The sequence below is a fragment of the Hemicordylus capensis genome, chromosome 1 (assembly GCF_027244095.1).
Source record: "Hemicordylus capensis ecotype Gifberg chromosome 1, rHemCap1.1.pri, whole genome shotgun sequence".
In the NCBI taxonomy this organism is placed as follows: Eukaryota; Metazoa; Chordata; class Lepidosauria; order Squamata; family Cordylidae; genus Hemicordylus; species Hemicordylus capensis.
In genome coordinates this window covers 133,458,334-133,478,856 of record NC_069657.1, presented here as the reverse complement: position 1 = coordinate 133,478,856, position 20,523 = coordinate 133,458,334, and the positions used below count along the sequence as shown (strand labels likewise).

Genomic DNA, 20,523 nt, shown 5'->3' with positions numbered 1-20,523 from the left:
CCACCACACATGAAGGAAGAGTGGAGGGCTTTGGACGTCTGCTCAAAAGTCTGTTTAAAAAGGAGCCATAGTGTGAGCAACTGTCTGGAGGGAGTGTGGTCTGCCACAAAAGTTAGTCCTCAGTCCCCTCAAAAGCTCTGGCTCCAGCTCTGGCTTCAGCCTTGTCTCTATTGGGCAGCCTTTGTTCACTGAATGCAGGCTGCCCAATGGTAGTTTCAGCCTGGTTTGGAAACTTTCAGAAGAGCAGGTGGTTTATAAGAATTTTATACACTACTGTGCAATATGTTGTTCTGCTGTTCTAGTTATACCATAACTAGTTTAGTTATGCATTTTTAAAATTAGTTTAGTTATAAGCCAGTGTGGTGTAGTGGTTAGAGTGCTGGACTAGGACTGGGGAGACCTGAGTTCAAATCCCCAGTCAGCCATGATACTAGCTGGGTGACTCTGGGCCAGTCACATTTCTCTCAGCCTACCCTATTTCACAGGGTTGTTGTGAGGAGAAACTTAAGTATGTAGTACACTACTCTGGGCTCCTTGGAGGAAGAGTGGAATGTAAATGTAAAAAATAAAACAAAAAAATAAAAATAACTTGCTGATAAATTTAGTAGTTTAGAGACTCTTGCCTACAACCTTGGAGAAGCCCTTGTCAGTCTGTGTAGACAATACTGAGCTAGATGGACCAGTGGTCTGACTCGGTATAAGGCAGCTTCCTGTGTAACAGCAGGAGAGGGGGCATGCCTTCATCTTCTGCTGGTGGGCCAGTAGAGAACAGGGTGCTGGACTAGATAGGCCTTGGGCCTGATCCAGCATGGCTCCTCTGAGGTTCCTATGTGCCTTGACTATTACCTATCTCCCATTGTAATCCACCACCTCTGAAGGCAATGGCTCTTGGAGCAGGCCCTCCATTGGTTGCCTTTTATCAGTGGAATTTTCTGCTCTTCCCCCAATATCTGCCTTGCTCTAGCAGTTGGCATTCTCAAGAAATGCTTAATGGCTCATCATTTTTATTTGCTCAGGCCTTCTTTGTACAGTTTGCTTCCTCTGTTCTTTTCTCTTCCCAACCACTTTCTTTGTGTCTTGTGTGTGTCTTCTTAAATTATAAGCCTGCAAGTAGGAACTGCCGATAAAACGTCAAGGGCTACATTCAGATGAGCAACTCACCATAGATAGGTGTTGGAGATTTTCTTGCAACAAGTTCTGTTGTTAGAAGTATATAAGCTATAGTATTGATAAGGAGAGCTTTGACTTGACCAAACTTTGCATTTGCTTGGATAGAAATCTAGGCCTCTTGCCCTCAAAAGTGACCTTACAAAAGTTTGTGAGTCAGAAGCTGTCCGAGGGGAAATTTCATGAGTAAAACAAACAGGTAGTGAAGTAACATAGGCTAATAACTAAATGTTAGGGAGTTTGCAACATGGATACAGAAAAACAAAACAACCCACCCCCGCAGACATCCTGCAGGTTGCTGTAGTAGAACATAACAAAATCTGGGAAATTGGGGCTGGGTGTGGGGGCTGGTTGCATACAATACTCTTGACTAGGTGAGAGGTCCAATGAAAAGAAAGTAAACTGGGTGACTCTGAGCCAGTCACTTCTCTCTCAGCCTAATCTACTTCACAGGGTTGTTGTGAGGAGAAACTTAACTGATTCATTCATTCAATTTCTATACCGCCCTTCCAAAAATGACTCAGAGCAGTTTACACAGAGAAATAATCCTTTCTAATAAAGAGCTAAGTGAGTGTCCGTGCCTTTCGAATGTTGGGGATCTGCGGCCGTGTCTTCCTGGGCTGTTCTGGGCCTGCGCGAAGCGCAGGCCCAGAACAGTCCAAGGGAGACACGGCCGCCGACACCAGGCGGCCATGTTGGGGCCGGGAGAAGGAGAAGCGGCCGCCGCCAATGCCGGGAGGAGAGTGCGGGCGAGGCGGCGGCGGAGCCTTGGCCAGAGGTGGCGGTGGCCGCGGCGGGGCAACTGGCCCCGATGGCAGTGGTGGCGGAAGTGTGGCTGAGGCGGCGGCGAAGCCGCGGCTTCGGCAAGAGGGGACGGGGGCAACGGCGGGGCGACTGGCCGCGGCGGGGCGGACTGGAAAGGACTGGGCCCGCTGGCGGCCGCACTTCCTCTCCCGGCCCCACGGGCGGCCATTTTGCCCCAATCGTTGCCGTGGTTAAAAAAATTGCTGCCGCGGCCGCCGACCACCCTCCCAACTGCCGAGTCCTCCTTACCCCGGCCCGCGTCCGTCGGGCGATGAAAGTCCTTAATTTTAGAGGGAGAGAGGAGCTCGCAAACAGAGCTCCTCTCTGTGCAAAGGTTCTGCCCGAACTGGCGCTATGGACGCAAAGGACGCAATAGGAGTCCTTTGCTCCCAAAGCGCCAGTTCGGGAAGAGGCTTTGCAGAGAGAGGAGCTCTGCTTGCGAGCTCCTCTCTTCCTCTCAAATTAAGGACTTCCATCGCCCGACTGATGCGGGCCGGGGTATGGAGGACTCGGCAGTTGGGAGGGCGGGCGGGCGGCGGCATTTACATGGGCCGATTTGGCCCTTAATCATGTGGGGGGGGGCGCAGAGGAGAAATCGGGCAGCTGGGAGGGCGGGCGGGAGTTTTGGCCCTTAATCAGGTGGGGGGTAAAAAAAACCTAGCTCCCGTTATTACAACGGGCTGAAAAATACTAGTAAATAAATAAGATTGAACCCAAAAGGCTCACAGTCTAAAAAGAAACGTAAGGTACTGTCACTGGAGGTACTGTGCTGGGGGTGGAGAGGGCCAGTTACTCTCCCCCTGCTCAGTAAAGAGAATCACCACATTACAAGGTGCCTCTTTGCCAAGTTAGCAGGGGAAACCTAAGTATGTAGTACACTGCTCTGGGCTCCTTGGAGGAAGAGCGGGATAGAAAATGTAATAAAATAAAATAAACAGCTCTGACCATAGTAAAGGTAAAGTATGCCGTCTGACTCCTGGTGACCACAGAGCCCTGTGGTTCTCTTTGGTAGAATACAGGAGGGGTTTACCACTGCCATCTCCAATGCAGTATGAGATGATGCCTTTCAGCATCTTCCTATATCGCTGCTGCCCAATATAGGTGTTTGAACCAGCATCCTCTGGCTTGGTAGTCAAGCCATAGTAGGGGTATACAAATAATTGTATTAGATTGGACAGGGTCCTCAGATTTCACTGGAAGTCTGAGCACTTTCAGCTGGCTGAATTACCGTATTTCTGCAGCATCCTTTCTTTGATTTGTGGTGAGTCCTTATAAACTGTTTGGAGGGGAATAGTAAGGATCAGATTGTTTTCTTGGAAGTCTTCAGAGTAAATACCTGAGAAGACATTATCTTCTGAACCAAAGTGTCTCTTCTGAGCTTGTGGCCAAGCCCAGAGAGATACACTTAAATTATTCAAATAAAAATTTCACATAGGCTTCTGAGCCCATACGTTCACTCCTATTCCTCCCCTTACCTCCTTGGCACCATTGCTGGTATGCTAGTTTGTTGAGACTGTTGCTTGTGCAAAGCTGGGAACTGTGGTTTAACTCTGGGATACAACCCAGAATGCCAAACTAACTTTAAACTCTGGAATAGCAACATCCTGTTTTGTAAGCCAGCGTTAAACTACAGTTCCTGGCTTTGTACAAATCACAGAGTTGTAGTTTAAATGAACTTGGATTCCCAGCTGTGTAAGTCAGGGGAGACAGGAGGTCAGGGGAGACAGGAGCCCATGGGCTCATTACTCAAATTGAATAATAAATAAATACCTAAAATAAATGGACCGAAATTACACCTTCTCACAGCAAGGGTTTTTTTGTTTTTGTTTTTTTTAAAAACACCCCAGAGTTACTAGAATGAAAGTTGTTTTAAGCATGAAAGAGACTGTGGTTAGATTGGGTTTAACAAAATTAGGCTGGATTAAAACACTCTTTGTCAGCTTCTAGGGATTGGGTCTTGACATTTCACTGAAAGATGCTAGTCTCTCTCTTTCCTCCCACCTCTTGTTTCCCCTTTCATCTCAAAGGCTGTTGAAGTGGCTCCTGTATATCAATGGTGTAAAGTGCTCTTAGAATGAAAGAAGCTTTATTTAAGATGAAGTTGTTCCATGCAGTAGCGCTTCCATCAATCATGCTTTTAGAGCCATCTCAGAGGCCGCCTTTCCAATATAAACACAACAGAGTCAACTGTCTCTTTCGAGGATACTATCTCTCTTTCTATACAGCAATGCTATTGGAGTGGATTCAACAGACAATATTGAATGTTTCCCTCACTCAAAAGATTTTTAAAACACACAGAAAAACAAATAGTATGGCTTCTGATTTTGAAAGGCTTTTTCTAAAGCTGTCATATTAAAACAATTTTTTATTTCAGAGTTTAGGAACACAGGAACATAGGAAACTGCCATATATTGAGTCAGACCACTGGTCTGTCTAGCTCATTATTGTCTTCACAGACTGGCAGTGGCTTCTCCAAGGTTGCAGGCAAGAATCTCTCTCAGCCCTATTGTTGGTTCAATAAAAAAATCTTGTCCTATCTTGGAGAAGCCAGGGAGGGAACTTGAAACCTTCTGCTCTTCCCAGAGTGGCTTCATCCCCTGAGGGGAATATCTTGCAGTGCTCACACATCAAGTCTCCCATTCAGATGCAACCAGGGCAGGCCCTGCTTAGCTATGGGGACAAGCTTGCTACCACAAGATCAGCTCTCCTCTCCCATGAGTTTGCTTCTCATTAGCTGAACAGTTGCCCAAAGAGAGTGCTTTCCAGGTGAGGTCTCTCTTAAATATCTGTAGATTGTGAAATAAAACCATTCCTTCTGCTGGATCAGAGTGCCATTTATTTATGGATTTAGAACAGCGATCAGCAACTGAAGGCCCCAGGGCCAAATCTGGCTCACTGAAAGGGGGTACTGTATGGCCTTTCAGTTACTGCTCCAGAGGTAAGAGTGGTGTGGGAAGGAGTAGCATCTATGGCAGAGGGTCTTTGTGAGCTGACCACTTTGGGGGTGGGTTTTGGTCCTTGGTCCTTCACCCCGATTCCATTCACAGAGCAGCCCTCTAAGAAAGTTGGTTGCTGGCAAGGAGTTTAGAAGACTACAATTCCAGTCAGTTTAAGCTTTGATTCTCTATAACTTCCATAGTTTGTGTGTTGGTTTGTTTCTTCTGGGCTTCTAAGGATTGATTTTTGCCACAAATTTTAAAATTTTTGGGTTGGGTTGTTGTTAAGTGTTTTGTTTTTGTTTTGGCCTTGTATATGTACAACACAAATAATCAAAAGAAATCTGGTAGCTTAAGTAGTAGTGACAAGAGAAGTGATGCTTCTCATTCTGAGCTGGTTTTCACAAGCACGCACATGGCTTGATTTCTCATTACTTAAATTATTTAATGCTTAATGACTCGTATCTGATTGTGTGAATCAACTCCATTGAAAAGTATTGTGTTTGGGTTGGGGTGATAAATGAAAATTGCTTTTAGATTCTATGATGGCTCATTCATGCAAGCTAGTCATCATTTAGGGTTCATTCGTCACACAATTAATACCCATGCTCTAAGCTGACAAAAACAAGACTTGAATTAAAGAAATGAACAATTTATTCAGGTTTACATACTGTATAGGAAAACTGAAGCACAGAGTGTGAAGCTATTTCCCTGGAGTTATATCAGAACCAAGAACTGAACCCAGATGTCCTGGTCCTGTGTTCCATGTCTTCTATCAGGAACTCTCTCTCTGTGCAATAGGATTGGCAAGTATTGTGAAGAAGACTTCATTATTACTTGGATATATTTCTTCCAATTTTAATAGAAGTGTGTTTAATCTGGGTATTTCGAGAGGATACGTAAAGCAATGGACACTAAACAGGTAACTGTGAGATAAAGTCACAGTATAAGATGTGAATCTGCAGAAGTTAAGCAGATTTTTGCAGACATTCACCCACCCACCCAATTTCTTGCCAGATACATCCAATTGGAAACAGGGGTTTGAAACAGAGAACACTGAGGAAATTGTGGAGACAAGAGGGGGAGTGCTTTCCTGCACATTCCTCCACACCAGATTGGAGAAAGGGGTATATGACAATCTGCTGTGTGTATCATCCATCCATCTATCTATCTACGAAGCAAATTAATGTGCGTGTTAAAGTGGAGATAGGATTATAATCTATTTTCAGCATATTTTCTTGGCCTTAAAAAATCTCCACAGAAATGTCAGGACCTTGTGGTTCTACTCTAAATGGGTAGGTCTGCTCCCCAGCTGCCCTAGAGACACTGATAGTATGGCTCACAAGTATGTTGCTGGAATAAAAGCACAAGCATGTTGCTGGAATAAAAGAAAAGAGAATCTCTTTCTTAAACCCACAGATTTGCTCTGATGGAAGGTGCCATTATACAGAAATGTTGGCCAAGGAGTTTTTTAAACAAAATGAAACTGAAGCGGGGTGTAGAATGGGATTTCACATGCCCAGATAAAATAAACACAAAAGAAGTTAATGAACAGCTAAATGTCTGACTAAATTTGGAGCCTGGTGAAAGTAGGCAGCAATGCTCGGGGCATGTGCCTTTCTGCAATGTGATCTCTCTTCTTAGTCATTGAGCTGATCTAGGTTGAGGACTAGTCCCAACAACTTGGACACTATTCCCTGGAATGCTGTGTTAGTCACTGCTTTACCTCATGATGGAGTGGTGTGGTGGCTGCCTTTAGCATGGGTTTCTAAAATATCTGGCAAGTGAAGAGTGGCAGAATTTCCTGGCTCCTCCTCCCCCCACCCACCTTTTATAGCAATGTCCTATAATTTTACTTAAGCGCCTCCCATAGGGGAAAAAGAAACAAAACAAAAAGAGTTCTTATTAGCTCATTGTCTCGTCCTGACAAGTGTAGGATCAGTTGCTGGCTGGTTTTGCTCACTTTCCATTTAATAAAAAGAAGTATGCTCCCTTTTCATTTGGAGAATTATATATATTTTAAATAAAATTACTATCCAGTATGGTATGCTGAGAAAGGCATGGCATGCTTTTGGGTAGCCAAATGGATAAGGTGGTTTGGGTTTGGCTTCTTCCTTTGCCACAAGTGTATTGCATGATTCTAGAGTAGTTACCTTGGATGGGTTCGGGTGATCAGTTGGTGCGCCTCCTCATATGACGGTGAACTGCTCTTCTCTTGATAAGAAGTACTGCCTGTACCTCAGCCAGAAAAAGATGGAAGCTTCTCCTAATTATTTTCTTATAATATGTAGGTCATTATATGGTAATTATATGGTAACAGATATGCAAGTTTTGGGCAGTATAGAAATATTTTAAATAAATAAAATAAATAACTGCAATCTCCATGGGATATCTGAAGCCGTGTGATTCTTCAGACGATTCCATTTTCATTGGTCTTTGGCCTGCAAAGAACCTCTGTTCTATCTATAGCTCAAAACATCCAGACCTTGTTCAGGCAAACTTCTTTGTGACATCAACAGCTTATTATTTTTAACTCAGTGGAGTTAAAAATAATCAAAACCAACAAAGTACTATGGCATGTTATGGCATCTTAAAGATTAACAAATTCATTGGCCTAAAAAATTTCCAAAGGAATGACAGGACCTTGTGGTGCTACCCTTAACAGGTAGGTATGCTCCCCCACTGCCCTAGAGACACCGATAACATGGCTCACAAGCTTTGTCAATTGCATGAGAGAGAATCACATTTATCAAGAATCTTTGCAAGGAAGTGACTTTGTGCTATGGAATTCTCTTTTTCTGCAGAGATTTCTCAGAGAGATCGTAAGGTTTCATGTGGAAGAAAGATGAGAGCTAGTTGTTCATGTTTCCTGTTTTATGTTTTGGCATTGCCTTGCCATTTTGATTGCTCTGACAAGAGCTTTTTAATGTGGGCTCACTGAAATAATTTAAAGATTCTGTCCAGATTGAAAAGCAAGTTTGGATAATATTGGCATGAATCAGTGCTGTATTTGTTTGGAGACAGGAGTGGAGTGGTCAATAGGCAGGAGGAGGAAAGGTATCTCTGTGTGTCGAAGCATACATTCTGCGTGCAGAAGGTTCCAGGAAAAGATCTAGGGTAGAAGGAATGGGAATAAACCTCTGCCTGAGAGCCTGGAGGGGTCCTGCCAGTCAGAATAGATGGTACTTGACTGGATGGACCAGTGGTCTGATTTGGCATAAGGCAGATACATATGTGAATATAAATACAAATTATTACCTGTTCTTTCATGAGATGATTAATTTTTATAACCTGGTGCCCAGTTGAGGTGTTTTGGGAAGGGCTTGCACAAAGAAGGTGTGATACAGATGACTGATTGGGTTCCATTCCCAGACTCGTGCCTGTGGATCCTTCTAGGCTGTTACGTAGGAGAATTTTAGACTAGAACATAGGTTGCATCCCATTTTAAAGACCACTGTTGAACAACTATATAGTGACAAGTGTTTTCAAGCCCGTTTAAATAACGGGCGCTAGTAGGGGAGAGTTCTGCCGCTCGCCTTCCTTTTCCGCCCACCTGGCGGGCTCCCTCCTCCATCTTTCCCTCCCTCCCTGCCCGTCCTCCGGAGTCTGGGTGCTGCTGCTGCCGCCGGCTGCTCGTCCCGAGACAGCCACCCCGCAGAGCCGTTCGTCCAGCTCCAGTACCCCCGGCGGCTGGGCTTAAGAGCCCTCCGCTGCCGCTCGTGGCCTCTGCTGCTGCTCCTGGCCGCCGCTCCTGGCCTCCGCAGCCACCCCGCCGAGCCGCTCGGCCAGCCCCGGTACCCCCGGCGGCGGGGCTTAAGAGCCCTCTGCCACCGCTCGTGGTCTCTGCTGCCGCTCCTGGCCGCCGCTCGGCCTGCCGCTGTTCCTCCCCCTGCCCGGCAGCGGCGGCCGCTTCTTCTCGGAACGCCGCTTCTCCTTCTCTCGGTCATCATGGCCGCCTGGTTGCCGCGGTTGTGTCTCCCTCGGCGTGTTCTGGGCATGCGCGGAGCGCATGCCCAGAACAGCCCAGGGAGGCACGGACACACGCCTTGGTGTCCACGGATGGACACCAAGGCTTTTATTAGAGAGGATGAGAAAAGTACTAAACTCCAAGGCTGGAAAAATATGAATTCACAGGTCCTGGGAGTGGAAGAAGAGTGAACATGGCTTTGCTGTTTTTTCTACTTCCATTATTGTTTTGTCCTGCTGCCTCTGTCTTCTCAAGGGCTACTGAAATATTCAAATTGCTTAGCCTTTGCTTCTTAAGCTCCAGTTTGTGTTTAGATCTAACCTCAAGGTAGGTGAAACAGAAATAGCTTCAGGACCAGCTTTTTTGTTCCTGCTGTACAAGTAGAGGCGAGTGTCTTGGGTAAGGTGTGTGTAACTAAACAAATGTCTATAGTCTATAATTATATGACTAATTATATGACTTTGCAGAGTAGATGCATGCTTGTGATTAACTGACAAAGAATTCCTGAAGGGAATACAGTGTAAGTGACTCAAGTGTCAGTGTGGTGTAGTTGAGTGCAGTGCTGGTCCAAAATCCGTGCTACCCCTGTGAAGAGCTCTGTATGTGTGGCTTTCAGTAAATCTGCTTATTTACTACTACGGATATATATATTGCTCTTCATATACTGCTTTATATACTGCTCTTCAACAAAATTCTCAAAGCAGTTTACATAGAAAAATAAATAATAAATAAATAAGATGGTCCCCTGTCCCCAAAGGGCTCACAATCTAAAAAGAAGCATGTCTTCTGCAAAGGCTCTCTGCTTGCATGTCCTACCAGCATCAGAAGTGCATTGGGTTGTGATGCTTTCTTGGTGGCCACACCCCAGTGAGGGAGGCTTTCCTTGCCCCTTCACCTCCTGTCTCTTGCCTCCCATGAACTAGTGTGTTTCTTGTTTTAGTGGTTGTCACTTCTAAATTATTGCACATGTCTGTGGTACTAGTCTAACCACTCATTTAGGTCTGCTTATGCTAGATGTAGGTTCCATGTAGCCAGCGCTGGGATGTTCCCTTCAGGCCCATCACTTTTTCCTTTAACCTCACTCACTTGGTGAATGAGGAACCAACAAGACCTGTCTGGTGATTACCATTAGGAGGGGAACTAAGCTTTAGTAACTGTGATGAGCCAACCAGTAATCTCTTCCAAGTCTTATATGAACATCTTTTTAAATAACAAGAAAATATTGCCTCCAGGATTTTTGCAATCTTGCTAATAACACCAGCTTGAGATATATATCAACAGTCCCAGAGAATTCTGCATGTTGTGTTTTGTATGATCTTGTACCACTTAGCTTCTGTCTCAGCCCTTGTATGTTAAATGGGAACAGAATGTCTTGGAATGAAACAGAGGCTGTCCAGACGGAAAGATCAGAGAGGGGTGGGTGGGTGGGGGTGGGGTGGGTGGTTGGGACCCCTTTCAGAGCACTGCAGTCTTTCAACACTGCATAAACAGTCTGGGGAGCACCTGTTCTCTGCTTAGGGCACGACTGCGAGTTGGTCTGCTCAGTATTGTCTCTCACTGTGGGGACAGACAAGCTGACCTCTGTGATCTCTTTCAGCTCTTGTGATTCTTCTGCCTGTAGCCTTAGGCGTGCACAGAAGGGAATGACTCCAGTGCCGTGCTAAGGATTACACAAAGAACCTGCCCTTGCACATACTGTTTTATGCCCAGGCCAAAACTTTGATCCAAGAATGAGCTACCCCACCCGCTGCAGTGAGAGGGGTTCTCGTCTTCCTTTTGGGAACTTGTTTCCTAATTTCTTTGCCTTGCAAGCTGGGAGGCTGAGTGTGATTTTCATCTGGTGGCTTCAACCTCTGTTTCTTTCCTTGGAATTATGCTTGCTTACATTTTGTATTTGCAAAACTGCCTTTGCCATTTTGTAACCCACTCACTCGGTTTGGATAGATCATTTTGGAGCTCCTCACAATCTGTTTTGAATTTCACTAGCCTAAATAGAGATGCTGCACATATCATGCGGTATAGAAACAAACAAGCAAATCTAAACAAACAAACAAACAAACAAATAAATAATAGTTTCATCTGCAAATTTGGCCACTTCGCTTCTTACCCTAACTTCTAGATCACTTATGAACAACTTAAAGAGCACTGGTCCCAGTACAGATCCCTAGGGGACCCCACTGCTTACTTCCCTCCATTGTGAAAACTGTACATGTATTCCTACCTTCAGAACTCTTGGATGGATGCCATCTGACCCTGGTGATCTGTCAATTTTTAGTTTTCCAAGATGATTTAGAACATCCCCTCTCCTCACCTCAAATTGGCCCAGTTCTTCAGCCTCCAAGCCTGGGAAGCTCAGTTCTGGAGTGAGTATATGGTCAGTAACGGCATCCTCTGCCATGAAGGCAGATGCAAAGAACTCATTCAGTTTCTTTGCAATTTCCTCTTTATCCTCCTGAATAATCCCTTTCACACCCTCATAATCTAAGGGACCAATCGCCTCCCTCAGGTTTTCTGCTTCTGATATGTTTAAATAAGTTTTTGTTATGCCCCTTGACACTTCTAGCTATATTCTTCTCAAACCCTCTTTTTATTGACTCCTTACATTTCTTTTGCCAGAGTTTATGTTCTTTCTTGTTCTCTTCATTTGGGTAGGTCTTCCATTTTCTGAATAAATACTTCTTCCTTTTTATAGTTTCCTCGACTCTTCTTGTCAGCCATACTGGTCTCCTCCAGAACTTGGTGGTACCTTTCCTCCTTCTTGGTATACATTCCAACTTAGCTTCTATTATTGTGGTTTTAAATAAATCCCATGCTTTCCGGAGTGATTTGAGCCTCCTGACTTTCCCTTTCAGCTTCCTTTTTATCAGTCCCCTTTTCGAGAAGTTTCTTCTTCTGAAGCCCAACACCATTCACATATAAGTTGAATTGGATCACACTATGGTCACTATTCCCCAATGGTTCTTCAACTCTGACATCTCACACCAGGTCCTGGGCACCACTCAGGATTAAGTCCAAGGTTGGCTTCTCTCTGGTTGGTTCCGTGACCAACTGTTTTAAGGCACAGTCATTTAGCACATCTAGAAATTTGGCCTCTTTCAATACCCACACTTGAATACCAATAGGACAACTATTTATATACCACTTTTCAACAAAAGTCTCCAAAGCTGTTTGCATAGATATAAATAAAATGGCTCCCTGTCCCCAAAGGGCTCACAATATAAAAAAGAAACATAAGGTAGACAGCAGCAATAGCCACTGGAGGGATGCTGTGCTGGGGTTGGATAGGGCCAGTTGCTCTCCCCTTGCTAAATGAATGGATTCATTTATTTATGGTCAACGACCAAATAAACACTACAACAAAGGACAATACAGTACAATACAATAACATAAGTAAAAATTTAAAAACCAGTTTGCAGACACCTTATTTTACATGCCTCCGAACAAAAACAAGCAATCCTATGAGTAAATCCTTCATGCTTATCTCCTAAAAAATAAACAATAAAATGTTCCTCAGACCAATTCAAATGTTTCTTTTGGTAGGGGGTGATTTGAATGGAATGGGCAATATCATAAAAAGGGCAGTTAAACAAAATATGTGTTAATGTTTCCACCTCAGCAGCTCCACATGGGCACAAATGTTCCTCCAAGGGGATCCCTCAAAATCTGCCCTCCAGAACAGCTGAAGTCTCCCCTTGCTAAATAAAGAGAATCTCCATTTAAAAAAATGTTTCTCTTTGCTCAGTTAGCAGGGGATAGCACGGACTTGAATTTGCCCAGTCTATGTGAGGGTAACTGAAGTCACCCATTATTACAGCTCTGTCGCTCTTTGATGCCTCTTTGATTTGCTTCTCCAATTCCAGGTCACTCTCAGCATTTTAATCTGGAGGGCAATAGCCTTTCAGTCCTTGTATTGTCACCCATAATGATTCTGTGGGGCAGAACAGCAACTGTCCCAATTAAGACCAGCTGTCCCAGTGGCTGTTGCTGGTGTCTCCTTTGTGGGTTTTTCTTTTCTTTGTGAGCCCTTTTGGGGCAGGGAACCATTTTCTCTTACCTTTTGCTATGGTAATTACTTTGAGAACTTTTTATTTGTTGAAAACCAGTATATACACATTTTTAATAATATTGCTAATAATTAATGCAGAATTCTGTTGTTTTTTAAAGGTGCAGAGCTCTGGTGTCTACTCCTAAAGAAATACAGTTAATTTTTACCTCCATGACACTGTGGAGAAGCCTGACTGATGGCAAAGGAAAGGCTGTATTCAGTGGAACAGGGTGGTCCGCATAGGATCTTTAATTCCCAGCACTATTTTTCTCAGTTTCCCATTGAAATGCAAGAGCAGTCTTGTTGTTCCCCATGAGATACTGCTCCTGGCCAGGACAACTGGAGACAGAAACGATTGTTCTGTGCTTCACTGGCCATCAGCCCTGCATAAATCACTATGCTTCATAAACGACCTCCCGCTCTCTGTCTACAACATTTAAAATGAAGAAAAGAGTCCTCCTTTAGTGTCTTGTCATAGTTTTACTTGCTTTATCTGCAGACCTGTAATGAATGATTAGAAAACGCATCTAATGATGCTTCAAGAATCCCTTGTTAGTCTTACGGCATTAATGGGTGAACATGTGATAAAGGGAATTAGCCAATAAACCAGTTTAATGTGGCATTAATCAGAACCAGAAACCTCAAAATACAGCTATTATATCATGCACAGAAGCCTGGCCAAACTTTCCATATCTGCTAAGCATGTGCTAAATGGTGTTTTGTTTTAATGGGTGCCCCTCACTGAGAAGAGAAAAATAACAGGGCGATGTTAGTATTTTCATTCAATGAGTGCAGTCTTTAAATGGAAAAATTTTAAATTAGCTGGTAGCAGTTGCCTTGAGTATCCTGTTCCATTGTTGTCATCCTCCCCTCCTACAGTATGGTGGTGCCAATCTTCCATTGGTAGTGCATTCATGCAAGGTCTGAAGGAACTGATTCGTTTAGTTCCTAACTTGCTGTCCTGGGATGATACCTAATGTACCCCAGATGTGGCTTCTACTGTAGTGATCCTGAAGCATTCCAGCAAATCATGTCCTTTTCCAGCCTGCTGCAAAGAACAGAATGAGACTCTGATAGAGTACAGCAGGTAGGAGAGGATTGTGGGTAGCTGGACTGCTGTAAGATTTGTGAGAGTGTGTGTGTGGTGGGGGAGTTCTTTCTGGATCTCTTAAAATGGATGTTGACCTTTGGTCAAGTAGTGAATGAAAGAATTGAGGATACACGGGCCAGAGAACAAAAACATATACAGGATGGTATATATACTGTGTATAAGAGTCTATTCACACACACAACTTACATAAATGAAACACACAAATTGCTAAAGAAATTATTTGTGTTCTAGACCCCCCAAAAGTGTAGCTGAAGGTCAATTATGTCCATGGTCCTATTACATGTAGACATATAGTCCTTCCAGATCTTTTCTCTTGCTGGTTCTGTGTTCAAGTTGTTGCTCCAATTATTACTCATAATTCTTCCAGATCTTTTGTCTTTGCAAGTTCTTATTCTGAAGGTAGCTCCATGTACAAATGTTGCTCCTTCTGATAGATGCTCCTTGTCCAAAAAAAATACCCAACAGGTATCCTAGGTAATTTTAACCTGTTTCCTCCTGCTTGAACAGGACTTCATCAGGAGAAGTGAGCTGAATACATAATAACACATGTATCATTTTAAAATATCATTTAAAATTGTATCATTTTAAATTCCCTGCCGGGCTGCAAAAGTCTTTAGGAAGCCTTCTGTGCGTGCGCGCGCAGAAGGCTTCCAGAAGACTTTTGCAGACGGTGGGGCGGGGGGTGGGAGGACATTCCCCTGCCGCCCGCCCGTTTATAGAGAGAGCGGTCGGGTCCGGGGCGAGATTTAAGGGGGCAAAAGGGGGCTTCAAGGGGGCGGCAGCAGCAGGATCTTCAAGGGGGCGGCAGGGAAGTATCCTCCCGCCCGATTTTTTAAACACGGAGGAGCCATCGTCGTAGATAGAAGCGGGCGTGCCGCCGGGATTTTTTAAATAATTACGGCGCCAAAGGTGGAAAGCGCGGGAGGGGTAAGTAAAGCCCCCCCCCCGCCCTTAATGGAACGCCCCACCCCAGTGCCGAACCGCAGCTCCGCGGTTCCGTGCACACCCCAAGTACCTTGGTCTGAACAAGCATTAGAAATACAGACTTTTCAGAATTAAACGCAAATGTTCTGACTGGGCTCAAGTATTAGACCATATTTGCGCTACAGCTTTAAAACTGTTCTCAAACCAGGATTGCTGGCTTAATTTCTTACAGGGGACTCCTGGGAATTGTAGTGCTGATTGGATGCTGGGATTTCTAAAAAAGAACTCTCAGCCTCCTTGGAATTCCTTAGGGGAAAGTCATGCCAGTTAATCTGTTTGGGTTTTGTTTTTTGGTTTTTTTTGTCGCCGCACAGATGTCTCCTTTAGTGGTTATTGTCACTGAATAATATGTTCAATTCTATAGATAAACAAAAGGCTCCTTTCCCTGGGACACTAAATATGTCATGTTTTATAGACAATAAATCCATAGGAAAAATAGGAGGTGGGGAGTGAGATGTTCTAGGACAAAATGATGCCTCTGAAGTTGCTTCTTGTCTTTTGACAGTGGAGCGTAGTGATTTTTCATGCTGGCTGGGTTGTCAGGAAGCCAAGAAAGGAGCCCTGCCGTTCTCTTCCAGATACTATCTTGGATGTATGCTGTCATCTCAGAGCCTCACCCTTCACTTATAAATGCTCTCTGCTGCCAACTATGCTGTCACATCTTTTAGGAGAAAAAGAAAATCTTTTTGTGTGTAATTGGGCAAAAGGGACAGACGGAGATGAATCAGTTTTGGAGATGGCCATGTTCTTGTCATGACATGTTTTTCACTGTAACGTTTCTCAAGAAATGGCATAACTTCCAAATAAATATGGGGGGAGCAAGCAAAAGAAAACGCATATGTGGAGCAAGCTGCAGTTACTTAGTAAATCCACAAGTACAGAACTGACTCCATGTTTCGGGCCTCCCCCCACATCTCATAAGAACATAAGAACAGCCCTGCTGGATCAGGCCCAAGGCCCATCTAGTCCAGCATCCTGTTTTGCACAGTGGCCCACCAGATGCTGCTGGAAGCCACAGGCAGGAGTTGAGGGCATGCCATCTCTCCTGCCATTACTCCCCTGCAACTGGTACTGAGAGGCATCCTGCCTTTGAGGCTGGAGGTGGCCCACAGCCCTCCGACTAGTAGCCATTGATGGACCTCTCCTCCATGAAGTTATCCAAACCTCTCTTAAAGCCATCCAGGTTGTTGGTTGTCACCACATCCTGTGGCAGAGAGTTCCACAAGTGGATCACGCGTTGTGTGAAAAAGTACTTCCGTTTGTTGGTCCTAGACCTCCTGGCAATCAATTTCATGGAGTGACTCCTGGTTCTAGTGTTGTGTGAGAGGAAAAAGAATTTCTCTCCAATTTCTCCAAACCATGCATGATTTTATAGACCTCTATCAGGTCTCCCTGCAGTAGTCTTTTTTCTAAACTAAAAAGCCCCAGGTGTTGTAGCCTTGCCTCATAAGAAAGGTGCTCTAGGCCCCTGATCATCTTGGTTGCTCGGTGGGTCCAGAAAGAGTGCCACCACCATATGAAGACTATGGGCATAGAGGTGGTCTTGGAGATCATAGTGGGCCCTGGGTAGCTGCCCAGTGATATGGACCCCTGATGGAATGGGTTGCTATTTCTAATTCTGCCACCAAAGAAACTATGAGCAAGATCCTTTGTTTTGAAAATATGAGCAAGACCATATTTGCATTGATTCTTATGGTTTTCTTGGCACAGCACACGACTCTGATGATGACTAATGAAGCCCTACATGGCTGTGGTCAACTGGATTTTGAGGATTACTTTGCCCTATCCTGACCCCAAATCAGCTGGGAAGGCTCAACTTTATATCCCATATATCTTAGATGTTAAAATTCTCGCGGATGTGACACTAGAGGTTCCTGTGTCATGGTGATTGAGTAACTGTAATATCAGTCATTCAGGTATTACACTTAGGTATAAGACCTAACCTGGGGCTTTTTGATGCCATCAGGATAGGTCTATGATAGTTTGTCTTACTTTTTCCCCCTCCTCCAGGTGTCTTTGTTGAGGTACATTCAACCATATGGTTACTGAACACAGAAGAAGGAAAGGGGGATAGTTGAACATTAGGTGACAAAGGGAAAGGTTTCTAATGAGTTGTTTTCCTTTCTCTTGTTGCTTCTTCACAGTTCTGCTAAATTGTGACAATGCGTGAATACAATGAAAACAAAGAGACATGTGGGACCATCTGTCTCAAATACTTGCTCTTCATCTTCAACTTCTTTTTCTGGGTAAGGTACCACCTCTGGCCATTTTGTGTACTGCCTGAATTTAAAAAAACCTGCCTCCTTGCTGCATGCTGGGAGTTTGGGATATCTTGGAGAGGAGGGATAATGGGGATAGTTTCCCTTTTTTCCTTTTTCACTTTTCTGTGTGATAAGTCTGTCTGCCAACCTGCCCCAGAATAAGCAGATGTAAATTGAAATTTTTCAACAGCACAGCCAAGCTAAAAGTTGATAATACTTAGAATTTGTATAGCACTTTTTTGAGTGTGCAAAGGCCTAGGTCGACATTGAAATCAGTAGAGGCCTCTCCATTAAGGGGTCCTCGATTGGGTCTTGTTGAGTCATGATTGACTAAGCAATATATGGTCCCCCTGGATGGTGCTGTCTTATGTAAAAAGGGGAAACTTTTACCCATGTGCGTGTCATTCTCTTTGTCTTTCTAAGCTGGCAGGTGGAGCTGTGATGGCGGTAGGCATCTGGACCCTGGCTGAGAAGAGTGATTACATTAGCCTCCTGCAGTCCAATACATACATGGCAACAGCCTACATCCTGGTGGTGGCAGGAGTTGTCGTCATGATTACTGGCATCTTGGGCTGCTGCGCCACTTTCAGAGAGCAACGGAACCTGCTAAGAGTGGTGGGTTTTCTTTTAAATAAAGTACTTTGAGGTATGGAATAGCATGGAGAACTGTACTTGTGACCAGATTTCCCTGCTTTGTGAAGGTACAGAAGCAGACTTGAAGGTTGGAAAGATTCCAGTAAAGAGATGGTTCACATGTTACTTACTCTTCCTCTGATATTAAGTATGTAAGAGTGAAAATCTATTTTTGCTCCAGGTATGTGTTGGTGGAATGAAAACAAGCATGCTTTTCTGATGTAGGGTAAAAACAGTAATGTGTGAAGTGGGCCTCTTTGTGCCCTTGCTGTGTGACCTTTTGTTGTGATATGTGCCAGTACTGTATGGACAAAGCTCTTAATGACATTATTTTATTATATTATTATTATTTATGTTTCAGTTATTATAATGAATGAAGTTATTTTTATAAGATGAGACACAATGCTTCTGAGAGCATGTGATGATACTGGAACTGACATGGCCTGTAGACCATACCAGGCTATTTTAGCATGAATACAATAGGCTCACTGTGTGAAAGAGTTCTCTCTCTCTCTCTCTCTCTCTCTCTCTCTCTCTCTCTCTCTCTCTCTCTCTCTGCTTCTATCTTTCGAAGCCAGGAATTACAGATGGAAAATTTGGTACTATCCTCTGTGTTATTTTGCCACAGAAAACTAATAATTGTCTCTTGGGGGGAAAAAACCCCCTTTGTTCGCCTCTTCCCTCCCCTGAGTGGCTGGTTGTGACAGATCTATTGTCTCCTGTCACTTTGGCCTCCAGTTTAGTTAAGTAATACACACAAAACAAATACTTTGTGGCCAGCCAGCCTTCTGCCAACCCGGAGCTTAGCTTATATCTAAGGCATCTTTGCAACAAGAGTAAAGGGCTCTGCACCAATTCCTAGCTGCGCGAAGTATCCATATTCTGGCACGGAATGTCCAGTAAAAGGGTCATTTGTCGATCATTGTGGCAAACAGCAGTCAGGGAGGGGGCATGTGGTGCTTATGATCATAATACTTATAAAGCTAAAAGATAGGGATGTGCACAAACCTATGTTCAGAGGCGCTTTTACGGGCCTCCAAACAGGTTCAAACACCGGGCAGTTCGGAGGCTTGAAGGTGGGGGTGGGACAACTTTAAGGGAGGGGGAGGGGGCACTTACCCCTCCCTCTGCTTTCCTCCTGCCAGCGCTCTGTTGTTAAAGACTCTGTCGGGACGGCAGCATACCTCCCTGCCACCCCGTTCCCTCCTTGGCCGGAAGTGGCCGGAATTGCCGGTTGCGCATGAAGGGCATGCGCCCAAGCTAGCACAACGTGCACGCACGCCCGGTAGTTGAGGGAGAGGTAAGTGCACCCTCCCCCGCCCTTAAAGTTGTCCCACCCCTGCCTTCGAACTGGCCCCTGCCGGTTCCATGCACATCCCTACTAGAAGACATGCCTTCATAATTGTGGCCTCTAGAACCTTTCCTGCATTGCCCAGTGGCCTCTCACTTTGTTCTCACCTCTTTTGTAGCATCAGGTGTTATAACCAAGGATAGGCGCTTAAACAGTGAGGACTTGTGAACTGCATTTTTTATTTCATACATTTATATACTGCCTCAACTCATATCTCAAGGTGCACTTTTTAAATTTAGTTATTTATTTATTCAATTTGTATACTACCCTTCCTAAAGTGGCACAGGGCAGTTTACATTAAAATAAAATAAAAACCCCATTTAAACCAGATTAAAACTAAAACTGTAATTATTTATTCAGTTCACTTGGGTGTGGTGCAGCTTATTCACTTGTTGGTTGGTGGGAGAGGGAGAGGGATGGCTGGTCTCCCATCCACCAATCCTGGGCATTCTGTTATTTCTAATCATGACTATCACATTTCCTTTAGGGCTGCCAAATCAAAATGGAATAAAATGACAGTAACAAAGAGCTGTAATGGAAGGAATGTGATTCTACAGCTCTAGAGATGTGCTTTTTAAAATCAGAATGACAGTCCTAATCACTGCTGGAGTATAACCACCCCCACCCCACCCCCCACCATAATTTCTGTGTTTGTATGGGGAGTGGTGGGGAGGTATAATTTCAAGTGAGATAATAGGAGAACACAGCACAGGAAGGAATGGCTTTCCAGCTCATTGACTGGTTGTTTCTTTCCCCCTATTGTATCCGTCTGACAGAGGGATGATGTCAGTTGTATTGCATTAACAGTCTTTAACAATAGAAAAGCAATCTCTTGTTTTAAGGCGTGCTCCTACTCTTTTCTAATCTTGCATTTAATGTAGACTCCAGGCTTTGGTTGGCCAGCCTTCTGCTAGGTTACTCATGCCTGTGGTATGAAAGACACCTTGTCCAAGCATGCAGATGGTTTGAGACGTCAGAGAGCTTGTGGGATGTGAATGACTGAGATTGTACTCCCAGACTGAAGCCTAGCTGGCAAAGGAAAACTTACTAGATGTGTCTCTTGCTCAGCTGCAGAGTTCAGCAGAGACTGAAAAAGAGAAACAGATCCAGTAGATACTGCAGAGTCTTCTTCATTACAAAGCAAGGCTTTGAACAGCTGTGATGAATCTGGTTATTGCCAGTCTTTGGGATACTGAATCTGTTCACTCAAAGACCCACCCCTGTCTCTTCCAAACTAGCTATAAAAGTTCCTCCAGTACCCAAG

The 20,523-nt window shown here is 44.3% G+C and overlaps 1 protein-coding gene across 2 annotated transcripts in view; it reads left to right on the top strand.

Annotated features, from left to right (window-relative positions):
- Positions 1-20,523, top strand: part of CD151 (CD151 molecule (Raph blood group)) — a 53,449-nt gene that overhangs the window by 12,193 nt on the left and 20,733 nt on the right. For both annotated transcript variants that reach the window (XM_053308960.1, XM_053308963.1), the window contains exons 2-3: positions 17,159-17,260; positions 17,699-17,890. In XM_053308960.1, the coding sequence (XP_053164935.1) occupies positions 17,177-17,260; positions 17,699-17,890 (276 nt within the window). In that variant the 5' untranslated portion in view covers positions 17,159-17,176. The remainder of the gene's footprint in view (positions 1-17,158; positions 17,261-17,698; positions 17,891-20,523) is intronic.